General features: G+C 43.1%; 1 protein-coding gene across 13 annotated transcripts in view; it reads left to right on the forward strand.

Moving 5' to 3' along the window:
* The window catches only part of OSBPL6 (oxysterol binding protein like 6), a 230,339-nt gene that overhangs the window by 98,178 nt on the left and 105,127 nt on the right, over window positions 1-27,034 (forward strand). For 11 of the 13 annotated variants that reach the window (XM_073306022.1, XM_073306013.1, XM_073306012.1 and 8 more), the window contains 2 exons: window positions 21,635-21,730; window positions 26,300-26,422. In XM_073306022.1, the coding sequence (XP_073162123.1) occupies window positions 21,635-21,730; window positions 26,300-26,422 (219 nt within the window). Of the gene's footprint in view, window positions 1-21,634; window positions 21,731-22,429; window positions 22,521-26,299; window positions 26,423-27,034 lie in introns of those variants that run through there. The other 2 variants (XM_073306018.1, XM_073306016.1) reach the window with 2 other exon arrangements.

Genomic DNA, 27,034 nt, shown 5'->3' on the forward strand with positions numbered 1-27,034 from the left:
CCAGGGCTTGGCACACTCTTCCATTAGAGTGCATCTAGTGGCCATCTCTGCTTTTCACCCGCCGATCCAAGAACAGATGGTGTTTCCCATGACATGATGGTCAGTTTCTTGAGAGGGCCCGATAGACTCTTCCTGCAGGTACGGACTCCTGTCCCGCAGTGGGATCTTAACTTGGTCCTCTCTAGGCTCGCCGGCCTGCCCTTTGAGGTGTTCCCTTTCCCATCTGTCATGAAAGGTCATGTTTCTGGTGGCGGTGACGTTAGCAAGATGGGTCTCTGAAATTAAAGCCTTGATCTCAGAACCTCTGTACACGGCCTTTTACAAAGATAAGGTTCAGTTGCAGGCTCCCCCACCACTCCCAGCCTTCCTGCCAAAGGTGGTCTCCAACTTCCATATGAACCAGGACATCTTCCTCATGGTGTTCTGTCCCAAACCGCACAAGACTGGTGAGGAGAGGCGTCTTCACGCCCTGGACATCCGGAGGGACTTGGCTTTCTACTTAGAATGTACCAAGCCTTTCCAAAAATTGACTCAATTTTTCGTCGCTACAGCAGATAGGATGAAGGGTCACCCAGTGTCCTCGCAGAGGATTTTCAATAGGATTACCTCATGCATAAGGACCCGTTATGACCTGGCTGGGGTTCCGCCGCTGCTGATTGTCAGAGCCCACTCAATGAGAGCGCAGGCGTCTTCAGCAGCCTTCCTGGCGCACATTCCTATCCAGGACATCTGTAGAGCTGCAATGTGGTCCTCTGTTCACACATTTACTGCTCATTATGCCATCACTCAGCAGGCCAGAGACGACGCTGTGTTCGGCAGAGCTGTATTGCAATCTACACGTCGGTGAATTCCTACCCACCTCCAGGGATACTGCTTTGGAGTCACCTAATATGGAAAGGACATGAGCAAGCACTTGAAGAAGAAAAGAGAGTTATCTTATCCACAGCTGGTGTTTTTCAAAATGTGTTGCTCATGTCCATTCCACAACCCGCCCTCCTTCCCCACTGTTGGAGTTTCCAGCAAGAAGGAACTAAGGGTCGGGGGGGAGCTGGTGGCACCCCTTATACTGTGCCATGCAGGCACCCCTCCACAGGGCGCCAGAGCCAGTCCCCTACAGATACTGCTGAGGGAAAAATTTCTGGCACTTGTGCATGTGGCGAGCACACACAGCTAATATGGAATGGACACGAGAAGCACATCTTGAAGACTATCAGTTACAGAAAAGGTAACTGTCTTATTTTCAGCTTTTAGCAGGCTGGGCAGAAACGCTGTCCCACCACAAGTGATTTCAGCTCTCATTTAAGCACTTAAAAGAACAAAGGCTCCTAATGGAGCCTATTTTCTCTATCTTTGAACTGTGGGGAGGAACAGATTAAACCAGGCCGGGAACACTTAGGGAGAGTTCACACCTCCTGACTGGGACACCTGTCCCCAGCCTTCTGACTTTCACAGGGGTCTGGCATTCGAGCCCCTGGCTTAACAAGATCCTCTCTGCTGAGAAAACCTGAATTCATGCTGGAAATGGCCCACCTTGATTATCATACACATTGTAAGGAGAGTGATCATAGAATCATAGAATATCAGGGTTGGAAGGGACCCCAGAAGGTCATCTAGTCCAACCCCCTGCTCAAAGCAGGACCAATTCCCAGTTAAATCATCCCCGCCAGGGCTTTGTCAAGCCTGACCTTAAAAACCTCTAAGGAAGGAGATTCTACCACCTCCCTAGGTAACGCATTCCAGTGTTTCACCACCCTCTTAGTGAAAAAGTTTTTCCTAATATCCAATCTAAACCTCCCCCACTGCAACTTGAGACCATTACTCCTCGTTCTGTCATCTGCTACCATTGAGAACAGTCTAGAGCCATCCTCTTTGGAACCCCCTTTCAGGTAGTTGAAAGCAGCTATCAAATCCCCCCTCATTCTTCTCTTCTGCAGGCTAAACAATCCCAGCTCCCTCAGCCTCTCCTCATAACTCATGTGTTCCAGTCCCCTAATCATTTTTGTTGCCCTTCGCTGGACTCTCTCCAATTTATCCACATCCTTCTTGAAGTGTGGGGCCCAAAACTGGACACAGTACTCCAGATGAGGCCTCACCAATGTCGAATAGAGGGGAACGATCACGTCCCTCGATCTGCTCGCTATGCCCCTACTTATACATCCCAAAATGCCATTGGCCTTCTTGGCAACAAGGGCACACTGCTGACTCATATCCAGCTTCTCGTCCACTGTCACCCCTAGGTCCTTTTCTGCAGAACTGCTGCCTAGCCATTCGGTCCCTAGTCTGTAGCTGTGCATTGGGTTCTTCCGTCCTAAGTGCAGGACCCTGCACTTATCCTTATTGAACCTCATCAGATTCCTTTTGGCCCAATCTTCCAATTGGTCTAGGTCCTTCTGTATCCTATCCCTCCCCTCCAGCGTATCTACCACTCCTCCCAGTTTAGTATCATCCGCAAATTTGCTGAGAGTGCAATCCACACCATCCTCCAGATCATTTATGAAGATATTGAATAAAACCGGCCCCAGGACCGACCCTTGGGGCACTCCACTTGATACCGGCTGCCAACTAGACATGGAGCCATTGATCACTACCCGTTGAGCCCGACAATTTAGCCAGCTTTCTACCCACCTTATAGTGCATTCATCCAGCCCATACTTCCTTAACTTGCTGACAAGAATACTATGGGAGACCGTGTCAAAAGCTTTGCTAAAGTCAAGAAACAATACATCCACTGCTTTCCCTTCATCCACAGAACCAGTAATCTCATCATAAAAGGCGATTAGATTAGTCAGGCATGACCTTCCCTTGGTGAATCCATGCTGGCTGTTCCTGATCACTTTCCTCTCATGCAAGTGCTTCAGGATTGATTCTTTGAGGACCTGCTCCATGATTTTTCCAGGGACTGAGGTGAGGCTGACTGGCCTGTAGTTCCCAGGATCTTCCTTCTTCCCTTTTTTAAAGATTGGCACTACATTAGCCTTTTTCCAGTCATCCGGGATGTGATCACTTTAGATAAGCTATTACCAGCGGGAGAGTGGGGTGAGGGGAGAGAAAACCTTTTGTAGTGATAAACACCCATTTTTTCATGGTCTGTGTGTATAAAAACATCTTCTGTATTTTCCACAGTATGCATCCAATGAAGTGAGCTGTAGCTCACGAAAGCTTATGCTCAAATAAATTGGTTAGTCTCTAAGGTGCCACTAGTACTCCTTTTCTTTTTGCGAATACAGACTAACACGGCTGTTACTCTGAAATCTGCTGAGAGTGACCCCTCATTTGGGACAGGTTAAGCACAGTTCATACAATAAAGACAACAACATTGATAACATTTCACTACCCCTGCGTTCAGTACTAAAGTGATTTGTAACCCAACACCAGCCAAAGTTGATCACTTTGAGCAACACAGCTCAATCTGCTGGATATCTTGGCAGAGTAGGTGTGTTCATGTTGTCAAGGTTCCTCCCCCACTCTGAACTCTAGGGTACAGATGTGGGGACCTGCATGAAAAACCTCCTAAGCTTATCTTTACCAGCTTAGGTCAAAACTTCCCCAAGGTACAAAATATTACCCCCGTTATCCTTGGAATGGCCGCTACCACCACCAAACTAATACTGGTTACTGGGGAAGAGCTGTTTGGACGCGTCCTTCCCCCCAAAATACTTCCCAAAACCTTGCACCCCACTTCCTGGACAAGGTTTGGTAAAAAGCCTCACCAATTTGCCTAGGTGACTACAGACCCAGACCCTTGGATCTTAAGAACAATGAACAATCCTCCCAACACTTGCACCCCCCCTTTCCTGGGAAATGTTGGATAAAAAGCCTCACCAATTTGCATAGGTGACCACAAACCCAAACCCTTGGATCTGAGAACAATGAAAAAGCATTCAGTGTTTTACAAGAAGACTTTTAATAAAAAATAGAAGTAAATAGAAATAAAGAAATCCCCCCAGTAAAATCAGGATGGTATATATCTTACAGGGTAATTAGATTCAAAAACATAGAGAACCCCTCTAGGCAAAACCTTAAGTTACAAAAAAGATACACAGACAGAAATAGTTATTCTATTCAGCACAATTCTTTTCTCAGCCATTTAAAGAAATCATAATCTAACACATACCTAGCTAGATTACTTACTAAAAGTTCTAAGACTCCATTCCTGTTCTGTCCCTGGCCAAGACGACTACAGACAGACCCTTTGTTACTCTCCCTCCTCCCAGCTTTTGAAAGTATCTTGTCTCCTCATTGGTCATTTTGGTCAGGTGCCAGCGAGGTTACCTTTAGCTTCTTAACCCTTTACAGGTGAGAGGAGCTTTCCCCTGGCCAGGAGGGATTTCAAAGGGGTTTACCCTTCCCTTTATATTTATGACACGCCCCCCAAATCTCAGCTAGGGTGAAACACTGGCTGGGATTTCTTCCTGGAGCTCTAGGAAAACAGAGTTAATAAGACACATGCATCTCTAAATATACTACCAAGTACATAAAGACTAACAATATTTTCCACATCTCAAGGACGATTTTAACCAGTTGATTCTGGGAAACTTTCACGGGAGAGTGCATCAGCCACTTTGTTAGAAGCTCCTGAGATGTGTTGGATGTCGAAATCAAAATCTTGGAGAGCTAAACTCCACCGAAGAAGTTTTCTGTTAGTTTCTTTGACGGTGTGAAGCCACTTTAGTGCAGCATGGTCGGTTTGCAGGTGGAAACGCCGTCCCCAAACATATGGGCGTAGCTTTTCCAGAGCGTAGACAATGGCATAACATTCTTTTTCAGTGACTGACCAGTTGCTTTCCCTCTCAGACAGTTTTTTGCTGAGAAACACTACAGGGTGGAATTCTTGATCAGGTCCTTTCTGCATTAAAACTGCTCCCACACCACGCTCGGATGCATCTGTGGTTACTAGGAACGGTTTGTCAAAGTCTGGGGCCCTTAGTACAGGGTCAGACATGAGTGTCGCTTTAAGCTTGTTAAAGGCCTTCTGACACTTTCCGGTCCACTGAACAGCATTTGGCTGTTTCTTTTTGGTTAGGTCTGTCAGTGGGGCAGCGATTTGGCTGTAGTGCGGTACAAATCGTCTGTAATAACCGGCCAAGCCTAAGAAGGATTGAACCTGTTTCTTTGACTTTGGGACAGGCCACTTTTGGATAGCATCCACTTTGGCCTGTAGGGGGCTGATAGTTCCTTGACCCACCTGGTGTCCAAGGTAAGTCACTCTGTTTAGGCCTATTTGACACTTCTTAGCCTTAACAGTTAGTCCTGCCTCCCTTATGCGCTCAAGGACTTTTTGTAGATGTTCCAGGTGGTCTGCCCAGGAATCCGAAAATATGGCCACATCGTCAAGGTAGGCGACTGCATATTCTCCTAATCCCGCTAGGAGACCATCTACAAGTCTTTGGAAAGTGGCGGGTGCATTTCGCAGCCCGAAAGGGAGTACATTAAATTCATACAGCCCGAGATGTGTGATGAAGGCTGACCTTTCCTTGGCAGATTCATCTAGCGGTACCTGCCAGTACCCCTTGGTTAAGTCCAAGGTAGAGATGAACTGGGCCCTTCCCAGTTTCTCTAATAGTTCATCTGTGCGTGGCATGGGATAGTTGTCTGGGCGAGTTACAGCATTTAGCTTACGGTAGTCCACGCAAAAACGTATTTCCCCATCTGGTTTGGGAACTAGAACCACTGGAGATGCCCATGCACTTTCAGAGGGGCGGATTACACCCATCTGTAACATATCCTGGATCTCCCGTTCTATAGCAGTTTTAGCTTGAGGAGACACCCGGTAAGGTTGGACCCTAATTGGGTGAGCATTACCTGTGTCAATGGAGTGGTATGCCCGTTCAGTCAGTCCTGGGGTGGCTGAGAACGTTGGCGCGTAGCTAGTGCACAGCTCCTGGATCTGCTGTCGCTGCATACGCCCAAGGGTCATGGAGAGGTTCACCTCTTCCACACCACCAGCACATTTCCCTTCGTAGTAAACACCTTCAGGCCACTCAGCGTCGTCTCCTCCCTGGGCTGTAAACTGACAAACCTTTAATTCTCTGGAATAAAAGGGCTTTAGAGAATTAATATGGTACACCTTAGGCTTTCGGTTGGAGGTGGGGAATGCTATGAGATAATTAACAGCTCCCAGGCGCTCCTGGACCGTGAATGGCCCTTCCCATGATGCTTCCATTTTATGGGCCTGGAGTGCCTTTAAGACCATGACCTGGTCTCCTACTTTGAAGGAACGCTCTCTGGCATGTTTATCATACCAGGCTTTTTGCTCTTTTTGAGCATCCTGTAAGTTTTCTCTAGCAAGGGCTAAAGAGGTTCGGAGGGTGTTTTGTAGGTTGGTTACAAAGTCCAGAATGTTAGTTCCTGGAGAAGGTGTAAATCCCTCCCATTGCTGCTTCACCAACTGCAATGGCCCCTTAACCTCACGGCCATATACAAGTTCAAATGGGGAAAACCCTAAACTGGGATGTGGTACAGCTCTGTAGGCAAAGAGCAACTGCTGCAATACTAGGTCCCAATCATTGGAGTGCTCATTTACGAATTTACGTATCATGGCCCCCAAAGTTCCATTAAACTTCTCCACCATGCCATTTGTTTGATGATGGTAAGGAGTGGCAACCAAGTGATTTACCCCATGAGCTTCCCAAAGGTTTTTCATAGTTCCTGCCAGGAAACTAGTCCCTGCATCTGTGAGGATGTCGGAGGGCCAACCTACCCTGGCAAAAATGTCTGCTAGTGCCTGGCACACACTTTTAGCCCTGGTGTTGCTTAGAGCTACTGCTTCCGGCCATCGGGTGGCAAAATCCATGAAAGTCAGTATGTACTGCTTTCCTCTGGGTGTCTTTTTCGGAAAAGGACCCAGAATATCCACAGCTACTCGCTGAAATGGAACTTCAATGATGGGGAGTGGCTGGAGAGGAGCTTTGACCTGGTCTTGGGGTTTTCCCACTCTTTGGCACACCTCACAAGACTGGACATAGGTAGAAACATCCTTGCCCATTCCCTCCCAGTGGAATGACCCCCCCAAACGGTCTTTGGTCCTGTTCACCCCAGCATGGCCACTAGGGTGATCATGGGCTAAGCTCAAGAGCTTGGCCCGGTATTTAGTTGGAACTACCAACTGTCTCTGAGGATGCCAGTCTTCCTGGTGTCCCCCAGAAAGAGTTTCCTTGTATAAAAGTCCTCTTTCTACAACAAACCTGGATCGATTAGAAGAGCTGAGAGGCGGTGGGTTGCTCCGTGCCGCCGTCCAAGCTCTCTGGAGGCTTTCATCTGCTTCCTGTTCGGTCTGGAACTGTTCCCTTGATGCTGGAGACATCAGTTCCTCATGGGATTGTGGACCTAGGCTTGGTCCCTCTGGAAGCGATATAGGGGATGGAGCTGTTTCTGTTGACTGTGAACCGCTCTCCGCTGGTGTACTATGTTGGGATTCAGGCTCCGGCTGAGCCTCTTGTGTAGGGTTATCGGCTGCTGCCAGTTCAGGTTCGGTGGGGCCCTCTGGTGTTGAGGTTGCAAGTACTGGATTCAGTGCTGACACGGGGTCTGGTGTTGGTTGTTCGGCTGGTTCCGGTTCTGGGACTGGTTCCGTCTGGGTTTCTGGGACTGGATCCACTACTGCTGTTGCAGACATTGGCCTGGGGTCCAGGTCCATCACCTCTGACTGGGTCCTGATAGAAGTTTCCGGAACAGAGCTAGGCCTCACGGCTTGTTTAGCCTGGTTGCGGGTGACCATTCCCACCCTCTTGGCCTGCTTCACATGATTGGCCAAGTCTTCCCCCAACAGCATGGGGATGGGATAATCATCATAGACTGCAAAAGTCCACATTCCTGACCAGCCCTTGTACTGGACAGGCAACTTGGCTGTAGGCAAATTGAAAGAGTTGGACTTGAAGGGTTGAATCGTCACTTGGATCTCTGGGTTGATTAAACTGGGGTCCACTAAGGAAGCATGGATAGCTGACACTTGTGCTCCGGTGTCCCTCCACGCGGTGACCTTCTTCCCACCCACGCTCACAGTTTCCCTCCGCTCCAAGGGTATCTGGGAGGTATCTGGGCCTGTGGACCTCTGGTGTGATTCCGGTGCAATGAACTGTAATCTGTTGGGGTTCTTGGGGCAGTTGGCCTTTACATGCCCCAGCTCGTTACACTTAAAACATCGTCCAGCTGACGGGTCACTGGGGCGAGGAGGGTTGCTGGAGAACGGGGTGGTGGGACGATAAGGGGTCTGGAGGGTTCTTTGGGAGGTAGGTGGGGCTTTGGGCGGCCCCCGGTAATAGGGTGTGGTCTGGGGTGGTCCCTTCTGGTCTCCGCTCCAACTGCGACCAGTTTTCTTCTTCTCTGCCACCTCCACCCATCTGGCTCCAATCTCTCCTGCCTCAATTACAGTTTTGGGTTTCCCATCTAGGATGTATCTTTCTATTTCCTCAGGAACACCCTCTAAGAATTGTTCCATTTGCATTAGGAAGGGCAAATTTACTGGAGATTCAACACTTGCTCCTGATATCCAGGCATCCCAATGTTTTACAATGTGGTAGGCATGTCGGGTAAATGACATGTCTGGTTTCCACCTTAGGGCTCTGAACCTCCGACGAGACTGCTCGGGTGTTATCCCCATTCTGACTCTCGCCTTGGATTTAAACAGTTCATACTTGTTCATGTGTTCTTTAGGCATTTCAGCTGCCACCTCAGCTAAGGGTCCACTGAGCTGCGGCCTCAGCTCTACCATGTATTGGTCAGTAGAGATGTTGTACCCAAGGCAGGCCCTTTCGAAGTTTTCTAAGAAGGCCTCAGTATCATCACCTGCCTTGTAGGTGGGGAACTTTCTGGGATGGGAAGTGGTACCTGGAGAAGGATTGCTAGGGTTTGTTGGGATATTCTGCTGGGCCTTTATCCTCTCCATCTCCTCCACATGCTTCCTCTCTTTTTCCTTCTCCTCCTCCACATGCTTCCTTGCCTCCATTTCCCTCTTGTGGGCAGCCTTTTGGTGTTGTTCTGCCTCCCTTTCTTGTTCCTTCTTCAGCTGCATGAGTTCTATCTGTCTTTCATGTTCCCTTTGTTTTTCCTCAGCCTGAAATTTGGCTAATTCCAGCTGTAGTCGATATGAGGATTTGGCCATTCTAACCTCTCTGTTTTTAACTAACTTTACACCCGAGGTTTAGAAATAAACAAACAAAACTTGGCTGTAAAATTTTGCTGTGCTGGAATAGAATACCTATTCTCTGATAGTGATTGTCAGCCTACAGAAAAAGACAATTCCCTTGTCTCTGCTCTGGGCCCAAATTAAAGCAAAAACCCTCCAACTACTTGGAAACCTGCTTACCCAGCCCAAAGAAGAAAAAAAATTTCTTTTCAAACCTGTGCTCCTTGTAAAACAAACAAAAAAAAAAATCAAAATCCTAAAAAAAAACCCTGCCACTTTTGTCTCCAGGCAAATGGGTAGAGCACACACCCCCTATTTACTTTTAGGAAGAAAAGAAAAAAAAAAAACCTCTGGGTTGGAAGACTGTGAATTTCCCTGCAGGAGTTAAGTACCCTGCCTCCAGGCAAAGAAAATCTGCAATTCACAAGATAATCCCCTTTTGTCTCTGCTTGGCCACAAAGCAGAGAGAAACCAAGCTGCTTTCAGTTTCAAAGCTGCCTTCTGGACTTCCTAAAAATTCCTTTTTAAAATCTGTATTTCTAGTTCAAAAAATCTCAACTGGATCTCAAAATGATTTCAGGTTAATCCCACCACTGTGCCACCATGTCAAGGTTCCTCCCCCACTCTGAACTCTAGGGTACAGATGTGGGGACCTGCATGAAAAACCTCCTAAGCTTATCTTTACCAGCTTAGGTCAAAACTTCCCCAAGGTACAAAATATTACCCCCGTTATCCTTGGAATGGCCGCTACCACCACCAAACTAATACTGGTTACTGGGGAAGAGCTGTTTGGACGCGTCCTTCCCCCCAAAATACTTCCCAAAACCTTGCACCCCACTTCCTGGACAAGGTTTGGTAAAAAGCCTCACCAATTTGCCTAGGTGACTACAGACCCAGACCCTTGGATCTTAAGAACAATGAACAATCCTCCCAACACTTGCACCCCCCCTTTCCTGGGAAATGTTGGATAAAAAGCCTCACCAATTTGCATAGGTGACCACAAACCCAAACCCTTGGATCTGAGAACAATGAAAAAGCATTCAGTGTTTTACAAGAAGACTTTTAATAAAAAATAGAAGTAAATAGAAATAAAGAAATCCCCCCAGTAAAATCAGGATGGTATATATCTTACAGGGTAATTAGATTCAAAAACATAGAGAACCCCTCTAGGCAAAACCTTAAGTTACAAAAAAGATACACAGACAGAAATAGTTATTCTATTCAGCACAATTCTTTTCTCAGCCATTTAAAGAAATCATAATCTAACACATACCTAGCTAGATTACTTACTAAAAGTTCTAAGACTCCATTCCTGTTCTGTCCCTGGCCAAGACGACTACAGACAGACCCTTTGTTTCTCTCCCTCCTCCCAGCTTTTGAAAGTATCTTGTCTCCTCATTGGTCATTTTGGTCAGGTGCCAGCGAGGTTACCTTTAGCTTCTTAACCCTTTACAGGTGAGAGGAGCTTTCCCCTGGCCAGGAGGGATTTCAAAGGGGTTTACCCTTCCCTTTATATTTATGACACATGTAAATATAGTTTGCTCCTGAAGTCTCCCCCCCTGACAGCTAGCTTTCAGGGGAGACCCTGCTTACACTTACAACACTCCTGCTAATACATCCCAGAATGATTTTTGTTTTTTTGCAATAGCGTTACACTGTTGATGCATGTTTAGCTAGTGATCCACTATGACCCCCAGATCCCTTTCCACAATGCTCCTTCCCATTTTGTATGTGTGCAACTGATTTTCCTTCCTGTGTGGAGTACTTTGCATTTGTCCTTAATTAATTTCATCCTTTTTACTTCAGACCATTCCTCTAGTGTGTCCAGATCATTTTGAATTAATTTAATTTGTTTTTAATTTGAATTTAATTCTATCCTCCAAAGCACTTGCAACCTCTCCGAGCTTGTTGTCATCCACAAACTTTGTAAGTGTACTCTGTATGCCATTATTGAAATCATTGATGAAGATATTGAACAGAACCAGACCCAGAACTAAACGCTCCAGGACTCCACTCGATATGCCCTTCCTGCTTGACCGTGAACCACTGGATTTCCAACCAGTTATGCACCCACCTTATAGTAGTTCCATCTAGGTTGTATTTCCCTAGTTTGTTTATGAGACGGTCATGCAAGACAATATCAAAAGTCTTACTAAAATCAAGATATACCACATTTACTGCTTCCTCCCATCCATAAGGCTTGTTACCCTGCCAAAGAAAGCTATTAGGTTGATTTGACCTGTTTTGTTCTTGACAAAACCATGCTGACTGCTACTTATCACCTTATTATTGTCTAGGTGTTTGCAAATTGATTGCTTAATTATTTGCTCCATTATCTTTCTGGGTATTGAAGTTAAGTTGACTTATCTATAACTCCCTGATGTATTCTGTAGTAGGGTATTACAGTGTAGCCTAAAGCTGAGAGATGAGCAATAGAGGGTCAGTAAGTGAGATGAGGAAGACAAACTGGATATTGTCCAAGCAGAAGTGTTGTTCAGATTTGACGTTAGCAATCAAATGTCATGGAGTGAGAACATGGAAAGAGAAGACACGTCATAGTGGAACAGATGAGGGGGGAAGTATACAAGTCTTCACCAGAAATGAAAGTGATGATTAGAGTATTCAGACCAATAGAAGAGTCACAAGGACAGTGGCTTCCTGGTGGAGAATGATATAATGACTGGTATAATTGAAAGCCATACTGAGATGAGAGAAGATCTGTGGTTGGTAAGGAATTACAGTAGTTACTAACTACCTGTAGAAAGACAATCTTATTACTCTTGAAGGAGCACAGGCAGACAGAAAACTTTCAAGGAGATTTTACTGGGAGAGTTGGTTTTGAAGTGAAAGGAAACAAATTTCTCTGGAATCTTGTTGAATAAAGAGGTTGGAGACAGGATGGTCATTTAGCAAGTGAGGAAGGACCAAGTGAAGTTCTTTTTTTTCCAGAAGAGAGTAATATCTAGTTTGTGTGATAGGGAGAGGTGTATTGCAGATGCGACTGACTCAGAGAGTGATGATTTAGTCCTCGATCCAGCAAAGGACTTAAACATATGCTTAGCCTTAAGCTTGTGAGTAATCCCACTGAACATCAAAAGGATTACTGACATGCTTTACTTTAAGCACATGCTTAAGTGCTTTGCTCACATGGGGGAAGAATAGGAAAGCAGATTGCAATTGATGTTAGAACAGGGCAGCACATCTCTGCGTAGTGAAGATGAGAGAGCTCATAGAGGCATGAGTGGGAGAGGAGAGAGTGCCCAATTATAGGAGGATTAGTGGAGAATGAGGTGTCAGGTCTGAAGGCAGGACTGGATTCACCTGTTGTTTTAATTTGTCACACTCCCCATAGCACTTGGGCTGGGGCTGGAATAAGAAATTACACATTCAGAATAGACCTTGTGAGTCATCAGTACCCTGCAAATGTGGATCAACATGTGAAAGTGTTTTTTCACAAGCCATCCAGAGGGTCGTATAGTAAACTGTGCTTTCCATATGTCCCAGTGGATAATGAGTTCCAGTTTTTCACAGATGTCTTGCGGGGTGCCACCAAATACTGTATAAATGAGTTTACATGGCTTATCCATGTACCAGGGTGATGGGAGGTGCAGAAGGAGAAACGATGCGATTAGAAGTGGAGCAAACTGGTAGAGCTAGGTAGAAAGTGGTAGGTATTGACATATGGGTTGGGGACATAGGGCAACAAATGAATGTTAGATTAGATTAGAGGTGATTAGATAAGAGAGAACTGAGTGGCCCAAATGTTTTGTGGGATGATAGTACAACAAGGAAATAAGTGGGGGATAGCTTGCAGAGAAAAAAGTAAAAACTGCTAAGAGAGTGATTACTGCTGGCAGTGAGGGAGAAGGAAAGAGGAGTTGGCATTTGTGACCATTGGAGTGGGCAGGAGAGTTGATAGATGTATAACAGGTGCGGAATGTTAGCTTATTTGTTACTGATTTTTCTAGTTGCCTTGATGTTCAATAAACTTTTTCTGTGTGGCTATTCTAAGATATAGTTATTCGATTCACTCTCTCTACTTTCCACATTTTCTTAGGGAACACTACCACAGATCATCTTTCCCATTAATTTGATGGTTGAGTTTCTTTTGTGATTTCTGCTACCTGTTAAGCGAGTCTTTGGCTTCTAATTTGAAATAGTATGTTCCTTGTTTTGTTTTTAAAACATTTAAAATGTACTGCATTTTAGTTCCCTTCCAGGAGACTTGGAATAAAAGTTTGGACATATACACAGTACAGTGTGATATTTTGTATTATATTGGGATTTGCAAAAATTCTTAACTTACTATTCAGTCATAAAAAGAGATGCAGGTACAGAAGACATTTTTTGTGACTTCATTATAGATTTCTGCCTCGTAAGCAGTGGCAATATAAACTGTTTGGTCTACATGCTATTTACCTATTTATAAAGTGTGCCTTAAGAGCAGTGTTTATCACAGGAGATTATAAAGCAGTACAAAGTAATATTTTCTACGTGAAGAGGCGGTCTAAGGTTATTATTGACTGACATCCTTTAATAAAATGTATCCCTTTTTAAAAAAGATGAGAAGAAACGAGCATGTTCACTAATTGCTGATAGCTTTGAGAGTCTCAGATGGACAGTGCTTCTAAGTGCTACGTATTATTATTACTGTGACATATAGTTCTCTTCCATTTTGTCTTCTCTATACTGATAATAAAGCTGAAGCACTGTCAGAGACTCAGGTCTTAAAACAAATAACTTAAATAGCAATATGTCACTGAAAAAATAGTGTGTTCATTCAGGGATTTTGAGGGAACCAAAGAATGAAGTGGCTGAACTGCTAGCAAAACTGAATCTCAAAACAAAATATGAGATTTTGGCCCTCCCACATTTTTAAAATTCATTCATTAACGACTGAATTAGCACATCAAGCAATATTTTTCTTTCATGTATGGGATTTTATTTCTCTTCCCCTACCCCCTTCAATTCATCAACATTAATGGAGTGAATTTCCAGCTCAAGACTATTAAGAAAAGCACTATCCATCCTTTTATTGTAATGAGCCTGTAATCATCATCATCAAACTTCCTGTCATATACCATCATTTGAATTCTCATTCAGCGTTTGCCAGCTTATTTGTTTGCTTTGTTTTGAGTTAAACATATCACATCTGGACCACAGAAAAAGAAAATTGTCATCAGAGGATCAGATTCTCTCTTACCTGGAAATCATCCCAAACAAACTATTAACACTAATAAGGGAATGTTCCTTTTGCTGAGGCTAGTTCTTTGTTGTAGCTTTTGCTTTATCTAGTTCTGCTGATATTTCTCTCTAAACCTTTATCCAGAGGTGAAAGCTCTTACTCCTATTAAAAGTTCATCTGAGAAAAGTACTTTTAAAGCCAAGTACTCTTTCTCCCTTGCACGCAGTCGCATCACTAGTAAAGTGGCACATATAATACAGAACCAGACTTCCATAAAGGGCAGATACTTGAACGAACATATGCTTGACATTTCTGGAATACAAGTAGTATTATAGAACATCTCCTGAGGAACAGACATAGAAACACATACCTGGATATTACTGTTGTGCTACAGAAATGTGGCTGGAGACAGATTTATCTTGTAGTGAAAAGGTGACAAGGAGAAAATGTTTACGGGTGGCAGTTTTGCTGCTCAGCACGTTACTTTACAAGACCAGCATGTGCTAACAGAAGAAGAAACGGTCTAAAGAACTTTGCATGTGTTAGCCATAAAGATATTTGGGATTGTTATTCCTTTGTGTGGTGGTTGATGACCCAGACTGTACGCAGTGGGTATGGAGACAGAGAATACAGGGTCAGTAGAGGGGAATGGCGATATGAATGGGACAGTAATTTAATCATAACAAAAAAGGGAGATTGCCAGAGAATACAAAGGAGTAGGAGGAGGAATAAATTGATGGAGATGCACTTACATTTCTTCCTACTCAACCTTCCCCTGAAATAACTTTCAGGATTCTCTCTCTCTATTTCAACATCAGCAAAAAGAAAGCAGAGGAAAATGGGAATCAGCATAAGAACTGGGAAGCATATCTCAAGGTTGTTCTGTTTACAGATATTATTATTGCAGATGAAACAATGCAGATAAACTCAGTTTATATAATATCTCTAATTAAAAGAAAGGTTAGAGTCACTATACCTGCAATTGTATTTATTTCTTCTCATATTCTTACTGCTGTCCCTCATATGACTGCAATAATATGTGTTTTTTTAGATATCTTGAAACTGTTTAAACTCTCCCAGAGGATGAAACCCCTGGTGCTAGGAAAAATCTCCATGGATAACATCCATGGGTCACTGGATTACACCAACAGTACCAATGATCTCACCACACATGAAGCCGTGTGAGCTGTTTTCTGGCTTGTTGGAAAAGTTGTGTGCCCCTTTAGGGGCCAGAGAGCTTCAGAGTGATTTTCTGCTGCAGCTGCAGACCAGGTCAATGTAGGGATGCTGAGCCATCCCTTCCAGTTAACCAGAAGAGAGGAGGGACTATATAGGTCCATGGCAGTGGAGGAAAAGCACTCTTTTACTTGGACCAGGCGGAGCAGCATCCACTCTCCCACCCATGGAAGTGGTGAAATACAGGTTTTGTCAAGATATGCTGTGGGTGTTGCGTGGGGGCAGAGGAACCTGGGAAGGAATTTTCCCCTCACCGCCAGATTGGCCAAGGTGAAGTGGGTTTTTTTCCACCTTCCCCACAATGGGTTTGTGGGGGAGGGCTTAGTTGGGATGAACATGAAATGGGAGTTAGCACAATGGTGTCACAACTTATTAATGTAAATGTGGAGAGGATGTCCAGTGCAGGTACTCCATAAGGAAGGGATACAGTGGTCAGATAAAGTGGATTGGTAAAGGATTTAAAGGAGATATTATTTAAAAGGAGCGGAAACAGGGATTTCAGGACTCCTTTGACTGGTATGGCAGGGAGCCAGTGTGCCCCCCCCCCCGCTCCAGCTTCCTCTCAACCCTCATTAAAGGGGGGGATGGTGAGGTCCCAGCAGGGGGTTGGCTGGAGACTAGGATGGATAAGGGGGAGGGCTGACAGAATCCCCTGGATATTATTGAAATGATTATGGGAAGTACCTGCACTGTACACCTTTAATGGCCGGGTTCTCCCAGACAATTAAGAAGAAAGTTTGCAACCTAATTAAACCACATCCAGGTCTCCTGACCGTCTTTCAACATAGCCGGACAATGCATCAAAGCTAGTAAAACAGGCACAAATTAGTCTTCTGGAGATAAGGGAGTAAATACCTTCCTATTTCATACCTCTCGATTCAGACAATATCTTTCCCACTTCCTATGTGTGCAGCTCCCAAGGATTACAGGTTCTGTTTTATTCAGATCATTGCCACTGAAGATGGCAGTGCTGTGAAGAGACAGAAAGTGACTGTTGCCTCTGCTCCATTAATTAGCCAGCAGCTGATTCTTATGTATGTTTCTGTGCTAAATGGAGAATTCCTGAGCCTGTAGGGCAGTGTGAGTGGTAGTTGCTTTGCAGAGCTCTTTCTCCCTCCCCCACCCCCAATTACGTAAATTTAATTAAAATAATTAATTGTGTAAAATAATTAAGCAGCAAAACTGGGAAGAAAACACAATGCCAGATTTATTCTACTTTGCATTTCCTGCCTCCCTCCCCATGAAACATCACTTTGAAAATCAAATCTGTGCCTTCTGTGAATAAGATTCATTAAGTCATCTACAGTTACTTTCATTATCTAGGAGATTTCCCTCATCCCTCTGATTTGAGGCAGGTTAGCATAGGAACATGCAGGCATTCACTTTGATGGTGAGGATATTCTCAGATCATTGAACACCAACACAGAAACAAAGTTTTATAAGATTAAAGGGACCATATAAAATACATTTTTCCAGCCTTATTCTCCAGAGCAGATAAGCAGCTTTTCGCTGTATAAAGGTAGTGAAGACGCAACATAAGTAGGGCCCTACCAAATTCACGGTCCATTTTGGTCAATTTCATGGTCATAGGATTTTTAAAATAGCAAATTTCATAATTTCAGCTATTTAAATCTGAAATTTCATGGTGGTGTAATTGTAGGAGTTCTGACGCCTGCAGAGCTGAGCCCCCAATCAGCAGCTGCCCCCTCCGGCCGCCCAGGTCTGAAGGAGGAGCTCAGAAGTAAGGTTGACATGGTATGGTATTGCCACCCTTACTTCTGCACGGCTGCTGGTGGTGGCACTGCCTTGAGAGCTGGGTGTCTGGCCAACACCTGCCGCTCTCCAGCTGCCCAGCTCTGAAGTCAGCGCAGAAGTAAGGGTGATAATACTGCGACTCTGCCTACAACAACCTTGTGACCTCCCCTGCAACACCCTTTTGGGTCAGGACCCCCAAGTTGAGAAATGCTGCTCTCTCCCATGAAATCTGTATCGTATAGCGTAAAAGCACACAAAAGACCAGATTTCATGGGGGGAGAGCAGATTTCCTGGTCGGTGATGCGTTTTTCATGGCCGTGAATTTGATAGAGCCCTAAACATAAGGATCAACTCTTCACTAGCCCTCATCCTCCTTAGGGACTGTGCTTGTCACAAGCTCACCTTCCTGTTGCTGCACTTTGGAATTTTGAGGGAGGGGAGGTGCAGTGATGGGGAAGGCGTAGGTTGGGTCTCATTCAGCTAGAGGTTCTGTGTGCAATGGAATGGAGTATTTTAAGCCCCCTTTGTGATCACAGATGAGGTGAGTTGTGATAGTCTCACTCTTTCCCAGCTTCATTAGAAAATTATTCCTGGGATAAAGTAGAGGGAGGGATTGCAGTTAGGGTGAAGGGTTTGGAATGGGCATTGCAGAAAGAGCTCAATTAAACTCCAGGGGTAAAATCCTGGCCCCCATCTTGCCACTGACTTCTACAGGGCCAGGATGTCACCCCAGGACTTCAAGTTAACTGAGAGAAGTTTTGTGGTGTGAGAGGAAGCCCAAGACTAAATGATGGCTAGATTAATTCTCCTCACACCCGCAAGATAAGGTGGGGATGAGAGTCCCAAGCAAACTGGTGCTCCTAGAAACACAGATTACATTTTTTTTTTGGTTGTATGAATGCTGTTGGTTCAAATTCCGATAACTTGGTTGTTTCCTTGTCTTGTTTGGCCTCTTCCTTCCTTATTCTTCACCTTACTTTTTAGTTTACTGTTGCTGTCTATTCCTTTAACTGTCTGTATTTTTAATATTTTAAACCAAAATTCAGTAACAACATTTAGGGCCAGAGTGATAGCAAATAAATAAATAAAGGTATTCCCTTGTCAAATATGTCTATCTTTCAGGACGTCAGACAATCTGCATAATTTCTAGCTGTAAATTTGAGGAAGCATAACACACAAATGTTTTCCCTTAATGAAAAGCATTCCATACTAAATAATGGCCCCATGGACTTGATCCCAGCAACACATTGCAAAGTAGAGGTAGTTGTTTTGTGTCAAGGTATAATAGTCATGACAGAAAATAACTGTAAAGAAGAGCTGTACAGAAAAGTAGAGGACAGTTTCTGAAATAATTTAAATAAGGTAATTTTGTTTGAAAAGAGTTAATTTTCTTGTTTCCAAACAAATAATCGAGTAAATTAGTCTTCATTAGAGTGCTACTGGCTAATACATGTGCCACTCAACCCAAGTGGATCTAGAAAGATGAGGGCTGCAAAAGAGTCATTTGAGTTAAAAACAGATCATGGAAAGGGTTGCTGGAAATCTGGCAGCCAAAGTTCTGCTGGGTTTCTCCATTCTAAATATTGTACAAAAATGAAATTGCAGTTATGCAACATCCTACTGCATTGGCTGTTCCAAATGAGCCCTTCTGAACATCTGTGGTGGGCAAAGTTCCATCTCAAAACGGAAGGATTCTTGCCTGCCAAACAAAACTGGCAGTTAAGAAAGTAGGAAAATCATCTTGATTATTATAGTCAAGAAAGACAGTTGCTACCTCCTTAAATGACTGGACCCATGTTTTATGGTTTATTGTTTTAAATCTGATGTCATGTAAAAGTGTACGGAATCTCAACAACCTCAGATTTTTCATTAGGGTTCTTTACTGGAGTTTGTAACTTGAAGGTGCTAAACTCCTGTGAGCACATGAGATTACTCAGCATGTGATGTGGGATTTTTCATTGAACCAGCATTACAAGTACAATGCACAAATGTTTGTCCCAGATTGGTAGCTCAGTTTGAGCACTGGCATTGGACTATATGTTGTAAAGCAGAAGTTTCCCACTTGCAGTCTGCAGAGCTTTTGCTGGTGGTTCCTGGAGAGGTGGCTGGTCACATGATGCTGCATCTCTTTCTCATTTCTAGCTGCTAAATGACATTAAGAGCAGATGAAAATACATTAACTATTATTTTTTTCATGTGATTAATTGCCTTGGGGATGTTTTGTGATTGCAAGTGGGAATGGAGGTAGTCTGTGCTATTCTGAGTGGATGGGAGGATGGTCTATACAATTGTAAAAGACAAGAGTGGAGGCCCATGAGACAATCTTTCTATCAAGATGTGACCCACACTGTGAAAAAATTTGAGAACCCAGGTAGTAAAGAGGGGAAAAGGTGATCTTGTGCTTAAGGCTTAGACTGGGACTTAGGAAATCTGACTTCTGTTTAACTGCCACAGACTCCCTGTGTGACCATGGGAAAGTCATTTAATATTTTGGGGACTCAGTTTCCAATTTGGAAATTGGGAAGGGTAGTCCTTAAAGTCAAAGGGGTATTAGAAGAAGACATTCAGTAATTTTTGTTAGGCGCAGGGACACTGTGATGATGGGGGATGGATAAATTTCTAGATAGGAATTTGGCATGCAAGAAACATTTTTAAATTATAAATAAAGAACAGTGTTGCGCTTCTAGTAACACAGTATGCAAGAATTTGATATGTGGGCTGCTCCCACATCCGTTGGTGAGGGAAGAGGGCCAGGGATCTAAAAGATGTCAGGCCAGCCTGTCAATAAAAATATGGCAATAAATGTGAGTGCAAATGGAATCGCTAAAGGTACTGGTATTGTTCAGCTGGAAGAGGAACTGGGAGACTTTTCTTATGGTGTTCACAATAGGACTGAAGACTAAGATAAAAAGGATATACCTCAATATGATCTCTTTTCTTTGAGGCTTCCAAAGAAACTACAGAGACTCCTACCCCCTTGCTGTACTCTTATGCCCAAAGATGGTCCTACCCCAATACATACTCTTTCTTCTATTTTTGGATATTATATTTTTAAAAAGTCATTTATTTAATACTTTACATATTCATATATGTTTTGGAGGAAGGGTTTTGGGTGGGTTTCTATGAACATCTGTGTGTACTTTTTTTTGGTTGTGATCATTGTGAACACAAGGTTATGCGAATAAAAATTTCATTGTACTAAAGCTTCTAGTTATGTTTAGGTTTGATCTTGTTGTATGTATTTTTCTATTCCCTAACAGCTTCTGCCCTCATTTATGTCCGTGGAATCTGAACCTTCAATGCATGTAAACAAATTTAACAGAACAAAATGTAACTCTTGTTTGAGTTTGGAGCATATCTTTCCTGGATACTTTCCCCTCTTGCAGGATTCTCTTGTTGTAGTAGTTTTTTCATGTATAAATGAGAGGTGACTACTTATACATGGTAGAAACAAGAATAGAACATTTTGTGCAAAAAAGCCAGTACTGTCATGTTCTGGTATTACCCCTACCAATTTATATTGACAGAAACAGTAAAATCCACCCTGGAACAAATCACAAATCTAAACACATTTGATACAGGCAAAAATTGGCTATTCCCCTCCCCCTCCAGCCTCCAAGTTAAATGCTTTTTACCTGCAAATATAGGCTTTAATCTTTGCTGGAAAATAGAAAAAAGTTTGACAGAATTTCTAAATGTTTTGCTTTTCAAAAACTTTGGGCAAAATGTGATATTGGTGACATTTGTTTTGTTTTGTAGGGGATGATAATACCTACCCCACAAGGTTGTTGTGAGGACCAGATAGTTCACATGTATACAGAGCCTTAGAGGTGTGGAGTGTTACTGAAGTGCTAAATATATTAGTTAAAGTTTCCAGCTCAATTTTCTCATGCATTAGTCGGAAAATGCAATACATGTAGTCAAGAACATGTATTCCACTTTGAAGTCTCTCTAAATGAGAGCCAGCTGAGGCAGCATCTGTCCTTTCCTGGCACTTAACCATTTTCTAGGCATTGCTGGGTAAAAGTGCATCTTGTTTAGAAATCAGTAAGATTTAATTCCTTCTTGAGAGCATTTCAGAGAAACCTGCATGGTTACACTGAAAGAAAAAAGCATGCCCAGGAATTGTAATACAGCAATGGATCACTCAAAAAGATCATGTTGTGCTGTTATGCATGCAAGCGTTTGGTACTCATTTTAGCCAGTCAGGGCACTGTGCCACATATTTATGTTTCCTGTAAACTGTGTAACCCTCCATTGCTCATAATTTAATGTGTTTTTTCAGCAGACATGTTCTGTGACTGAGCACTGAGTTTTCTTTATTCTTATTTTAGAGTGCTCATGTATTAGAGCGAAATATTTCTTTTGGAAGTGCAGACTCATCTGTAAGCAAGCAATTGCTCGAAACTGAGTCCGTCTCTCTGTCTAAGGTCAGTGTGGGAAGGGAGGATCTCTGTGTGCCTACTTTGCATGTTTTTTAAAGAAATGCTTTAACTAGTAACTTTGTTGTGGCACCTTTTGTGGGTGGGCTGTCGAGTATGATGCAGTTCCAGTCCTACAGCTTCTGGTTCCCCAAATGAGACTAGGGTAAAGCATACCCTTAGCTGTCAGAGAAGAAAATTTCTAATAGGGTTCACACTAACAAAATGAAAGATTTGAATTAGTATAATGTCCTGAAGCACCTAGAAACAAGCATGTGTTGTTAATGAAAATGCAGGATGCCTAGCTCTCTTTTTCAATGGGGTGAAAGAGAGAGACATGGGCAATTTGGGGAAGAGTTGCTTTAAGTATAAGGAAGCATGTAATCTGGTGGTAGTTTAATGCCATAACATGCAGGGGATAAGAGACTCACTCTGAATTCACGTTTTCCAGGGCAGTGGGGACTAAGATAGCTGTGGAAACAGCACACAGTCCCAGGGAAGGGAGAACCTTGTTTGGGTTGATTTGCCGCAGACCTCTCTGGTTGACTTTGGAGCAGCATTGCTGGGTTCTGGAAAGAGTCATATCCAGAACTCCTTTTCTGGATGGGTAGTTGGCAAAGCACAGGGGTACTAAGAGTGTGTATATGGATAAAAGGGAAAAACTGAGAGGTGGGGTGTCTCAGTGCATCTTGTGTTTCATCCATTTAGGTCTGAATCTTGAGCTCCCTGGAAGTCAACAGGGTCGATGCAGATGCAGAGCTCTGCCTGCACAAAGTTCAGTGATTATAAGATCCTTATGGTTGGGACCATATCTTCTGTTATGTTATTATGTAAAGTATCTGGCAGAAATTCTCCTCTTAACAAACAATACATATTAATTCCATAAAAAACTGCTATTTGAAGAAGTGGGGTTTTTACCCACGAAAGCTTATGCTTATGCCCAAATAAATCTGTTAGTCCTTAAGGTGCCCCCCAGACTCCTTGTTGTCTTTGTGGATACAGACTAACATGGCTACCCCTCTGGTATTTTTTTTGAAGTGTATTGTAAAGGCAGGGTGCAGTGGAGAGTAGTGATATGACCATGTTCTTAAAGATCATATGCGCACACACAGGAAAAGAGTGAAGGTTGCACAGGCAATCTTGTCTTTGCCATTTGCTGACTTTGGAATGTTTCACTTTCCAATCTTAAATGTTCTTTTAATTTTAAAATGAAATTTCCTAGGTTTTTTAAAAATAAATTTTTATCATATGCAACTGTTTACATAACACTCACCTGTGCATTCCCTAGATCCTGCTGCTGCTCTGTGCAGGGCCGGTCCATTATGTAACTTATGGTGACACTCTCAGAGGATGAAAAATGCAGCTGGGAATCAATGTTAGATGAAGGTGTCCCAGCCATATCATAGAACCATGGGACTGGAAGGCACCTCGAGAGGTCAGCTTGTCCAGCCCCCTGCACTCATGGCAGGACTAAGTATTATCTAGACCATCCCTGACAGGTGTTTGTCTAACCTGCTCTTAAAAGTCTCTGATAATGGAGATTCCACAACCTCCCTAGGCAATTTATTTCAGTGCTTAACCACCCTGAGAGTGAGGAAGTTTTTCCTAATGTCCAACCTAACTCGCCCTTGCTGCAATTTAAGCCCATTCCTTCTTGTCCTATCCTCAGAGGTTAACAAGAACAATTTTTCTCCCTCCTCCTTGTAACAACCTTTTATGTACTTGAAAACTTATCCTGTCCCCTCGCAGTCTTCTCTTTTCCAGACTAAACAAACCCAATTTTTTCAATCTTCCTTCATAGGTCATGTTTTCTGGACCTTTAATCATTTTTGTTGTACTCTTCTCTGGACTTTCTCCAATTTGTCCACATCTTTCCTGAAATGTGGTACCCAGAACTGGACACAGTACTCCAGTTGAGTCCTAATCAGCGCAGAGTAGAGAGAAAGAATTACTTCTTGTGTCTTGCTTACAACACTCCTCCTAATAATACATCCTAGAATGATGTTTGCTTTTTTTTTCTTTTCTTTGCCACAGTGTTACACTGTTGACTCATATTTAGTGTGTGGTCCAATATGACCCCCAGATCCCTTTCCACAGTACTCCTTCCTAGGCAATCATTTCCCATTTTCCCCATATCGCCTTTCAATCAGCCCATGCCCCTTTGTCTTGCTCTTCTAGCAGCAGAAAGGGGGAGTGATGGAAGAATCCCTGTGTTGCGTATATATCATTGGAGAATCACACGTACACTGGCGTGACTCTCAGTGAGTCAAGATGGCTTTAGGATCAGATTATGGCATTGGTGAAGCACAAAGCAGAGCATTGCACTGGATAATCTGGCCCTTTTTATTTGCCAGTCTCTGACCATTTGTTTAAATTAATATATGTATGAGTTCTTGTTGAAAAGTATTTAATGCCAGTGCTACCTTGCAGATCAAAGACCTTTCCCTGCAGCTAAGCTTGTGAAGGAGAAATCAATGAGGTGGGGATCAGTAGACATAAAGCTATAGAGAGAGATTCTGTACTTACCTCATGGGGCTAATTAGTTTAAATTTCCCCCCCTCAGGTGTTAGTATTTTTTATTAGGGAAGACTTTTTACACATGTAATAAGCTCTTCTACACCAGGGAGAAAGAAATAATCATCTTAAAATAAGGTGAAGTCAAAATAAACCTGGTGGTCTTCAAAACCATGATACATACATGCAAGAAGAGAGAACACTGGGAAAGTGTGAGTTATGGCTTCTGGAGACAACACTAAATTGTCTATGCATTTGCATGGGCATTTGATATAGTTATTACTTTATTGTTTAGACAGGTGTTTCTAGCAACCCCTTTCCCAAATAAAAAAAATTTGTGATCCCCTTATGGTTACTATGAAAGTAAGCATCTGTGGTAAAAATAAGCTTATCTAATATAATTTTTTTTGTGTGTTTCAAGAGGTAGACCGTATACTTGATCTTGAAGGTTGAGGGTATGCAGGGATGGCGTGGGAGGGGGAGGATGAGAGTGGGGTTTTCTTTGCTTTAAGTTGTAATACATTTTTCAGTGCCTCACAACCCCCCAGTTGCCTTTTGTGTCTCCCCCAGAGGTTGCGACATACCAATTGAGAAACGCTGATGTGAAGCCATGAGAAATAGTATTAGTGAGCACATTATTATGCAGGCACAAGTAGCATTTTAAACTAGAGCAGACTTTTGTGGACCCGAGTGGCAGCAAAGGGGTATAAATAAGGGCAAAACTGTTTTGCATAGGCACCTTATACTTCAGTTGCTCTCTTCCCCTTCAACATATTAAGCCATAATTTTGGCTTGAGTCATATAAGTCGTAATTCCTGATGGCTGCTAAGTGTGGAGAAAGTGGACTAAAGAGCCCTCACATGGGCATACAAATTATAGGGGACATAATGGAGTTATATAGAATAGTCAATCATATAGAGAAAGTAAATTGGACACTACTATTTAAATGTCTTATAATGCAATGAAGCTGAATGGGAGACGCTGTAAAAGGAAATACATTTTCCTAAAGGACAATGAGCCTGTGGAACTCTGGACCACAAGGTACCACTGAGGTCAAGCTCTTAGCATGATTCAAAAAATGATTAAACATTTCTATAAAAAACAGAGACCATCCACAGTTACAGCAGAGAGGATTTTAAAAAACCTTAAAATTTAGAAGGGATGTAAACTCTCATGCTTCAGGGCACTAACTGACAGAGGTTAGGAAGAATGTCTTCTATGATCAAGTTATTCTATAATTTGCCCACTTTTGGAGTTTCTTGTACCTTCTTCTGGAGACTTTTGGCCTTGGCCATTGTCAGAGGGAGGATATTGGACTGGATGGATCACTGTTTTGATCTATTCTATGCAAACATAGTGTTAATATGTACACATAACTTAGCTACGAGAGTGCCTTGTACGGTTCTTCACACAATCCATTGTTTCTAAGAGAAGGAATAATACCAGGTTGTAAGTAGAGACCACTGGTGAGTCAGGAAGTATAAACATTCTAACAGGAAGACTGTGCCCCTGACGACTCCACCATATCTGCTAAGCCTTTCTACATTTCCTATTGGGGAGGGCGTGTTGAACAATGTCTACAGTTTTAATAGATGGTCAGAGTTAGGACAGCCAGCTGTCATCTTGCATTTCCCCTTCTGCTTGCAAATTGGTTGGTGTGTGCCCACTGTACGCTTACCCCTTTCAGAATTTACCGGACTAATATACAATTAATAAATATGAAATGCCATTTCGTCTCTTAACACACAGTCCTGCCATACACAGGTATGAATCTGCAACACAAAGTTCTTGGCTGCTTATAGTGCCAGATTTTTAAAAGAGTGCGGCTTCAGTGTAGTTCGCTAAATAAGGTCCAGATTTCCAAAAGTGCTCAAAACTCAGTAGTTCCTACTTCTGAAAATCTGCCCATTTATTTTGGTGTCTAAATGGGTGCTGAGCAGTTTTGAAAGTCTGTCCCCGATGGTGTGTTCTGAGCACTTGAAAATCTGGGCCACATAATATGAACAGTTTTACATCATATATATATTATAAATTTAAAATACTATTTTTATACTTTTCCACCAGGAACCTGACAGCTGGGAAATCATAGAGGGGCTGAAAATAGGCCAGACTAATGTCCAGAAACCAGACAAACACGAAGGTTTCATGCTGAAGAAAAGAAAATGGCCTTTAAAAGGCTGGCACAAGGTAAATGTCTGTTGGGAGAAGCTAGTTAATATCAATTAATTGTGTGTGTTTTAATCTTTGGTTGTTAAGCCCATGCATTGTTAAATAATTGCATTGGTTGAGACAGGGCATGTGACACTCCACCATTCAGTTACAAGTCACGAGACTTTGATGATAAAAAACACTTTTGCAAGGGTACCTCTTGGCTGAGAAAGGATCATGCGAACGTCTGACTTGCACCAAAGAAGGCGTAACACAGGTTAACCCTGAATTTGCAGCACAATCTTGGGAAAGAGAGACAGACTTATTCTACAGACCATGCAGCATTTGGGCACTAGTTTGATATAGATGTCTGCCTGGTATGGCTAGTCTGACCTTTACAGTCAGAGTAAGGACATTTGCATTTCTGTATTGCAGTGAAATCTTTTAATAGCGGTGAACTCACTTTTCATTGAACTTTATTATGAGGCAAATTCTACTCCCTCCTCTGTGGATGTAGTTGGCCCCACATGAAACAGAATTGCTGTCCAGGTGGGGTACGGATTGGGGAGGCTACACGAGGAGTGTGCACACACTAGGCAGGGAGGAACTAAGACCCAAAGGGGCATAGGAGTGCTAGGACTGTGGAGCCGA

The sequence above is a fragment of the Lepidochelys kempii genome, chromosome 11, assembly GCF_965140265.1.
Source record: "Lepidochelys kempii isolate rLepKem1 chromosome 11, rLepKem1.hap2, whole genome shotgun sequence".
Taxonomy (NCBI): domain Eukaryota; kingdom Metazoa; phylum Chordata; order Testudines; family Cheloniidae; genus Lepidochelys; species Lepidochelys kempii.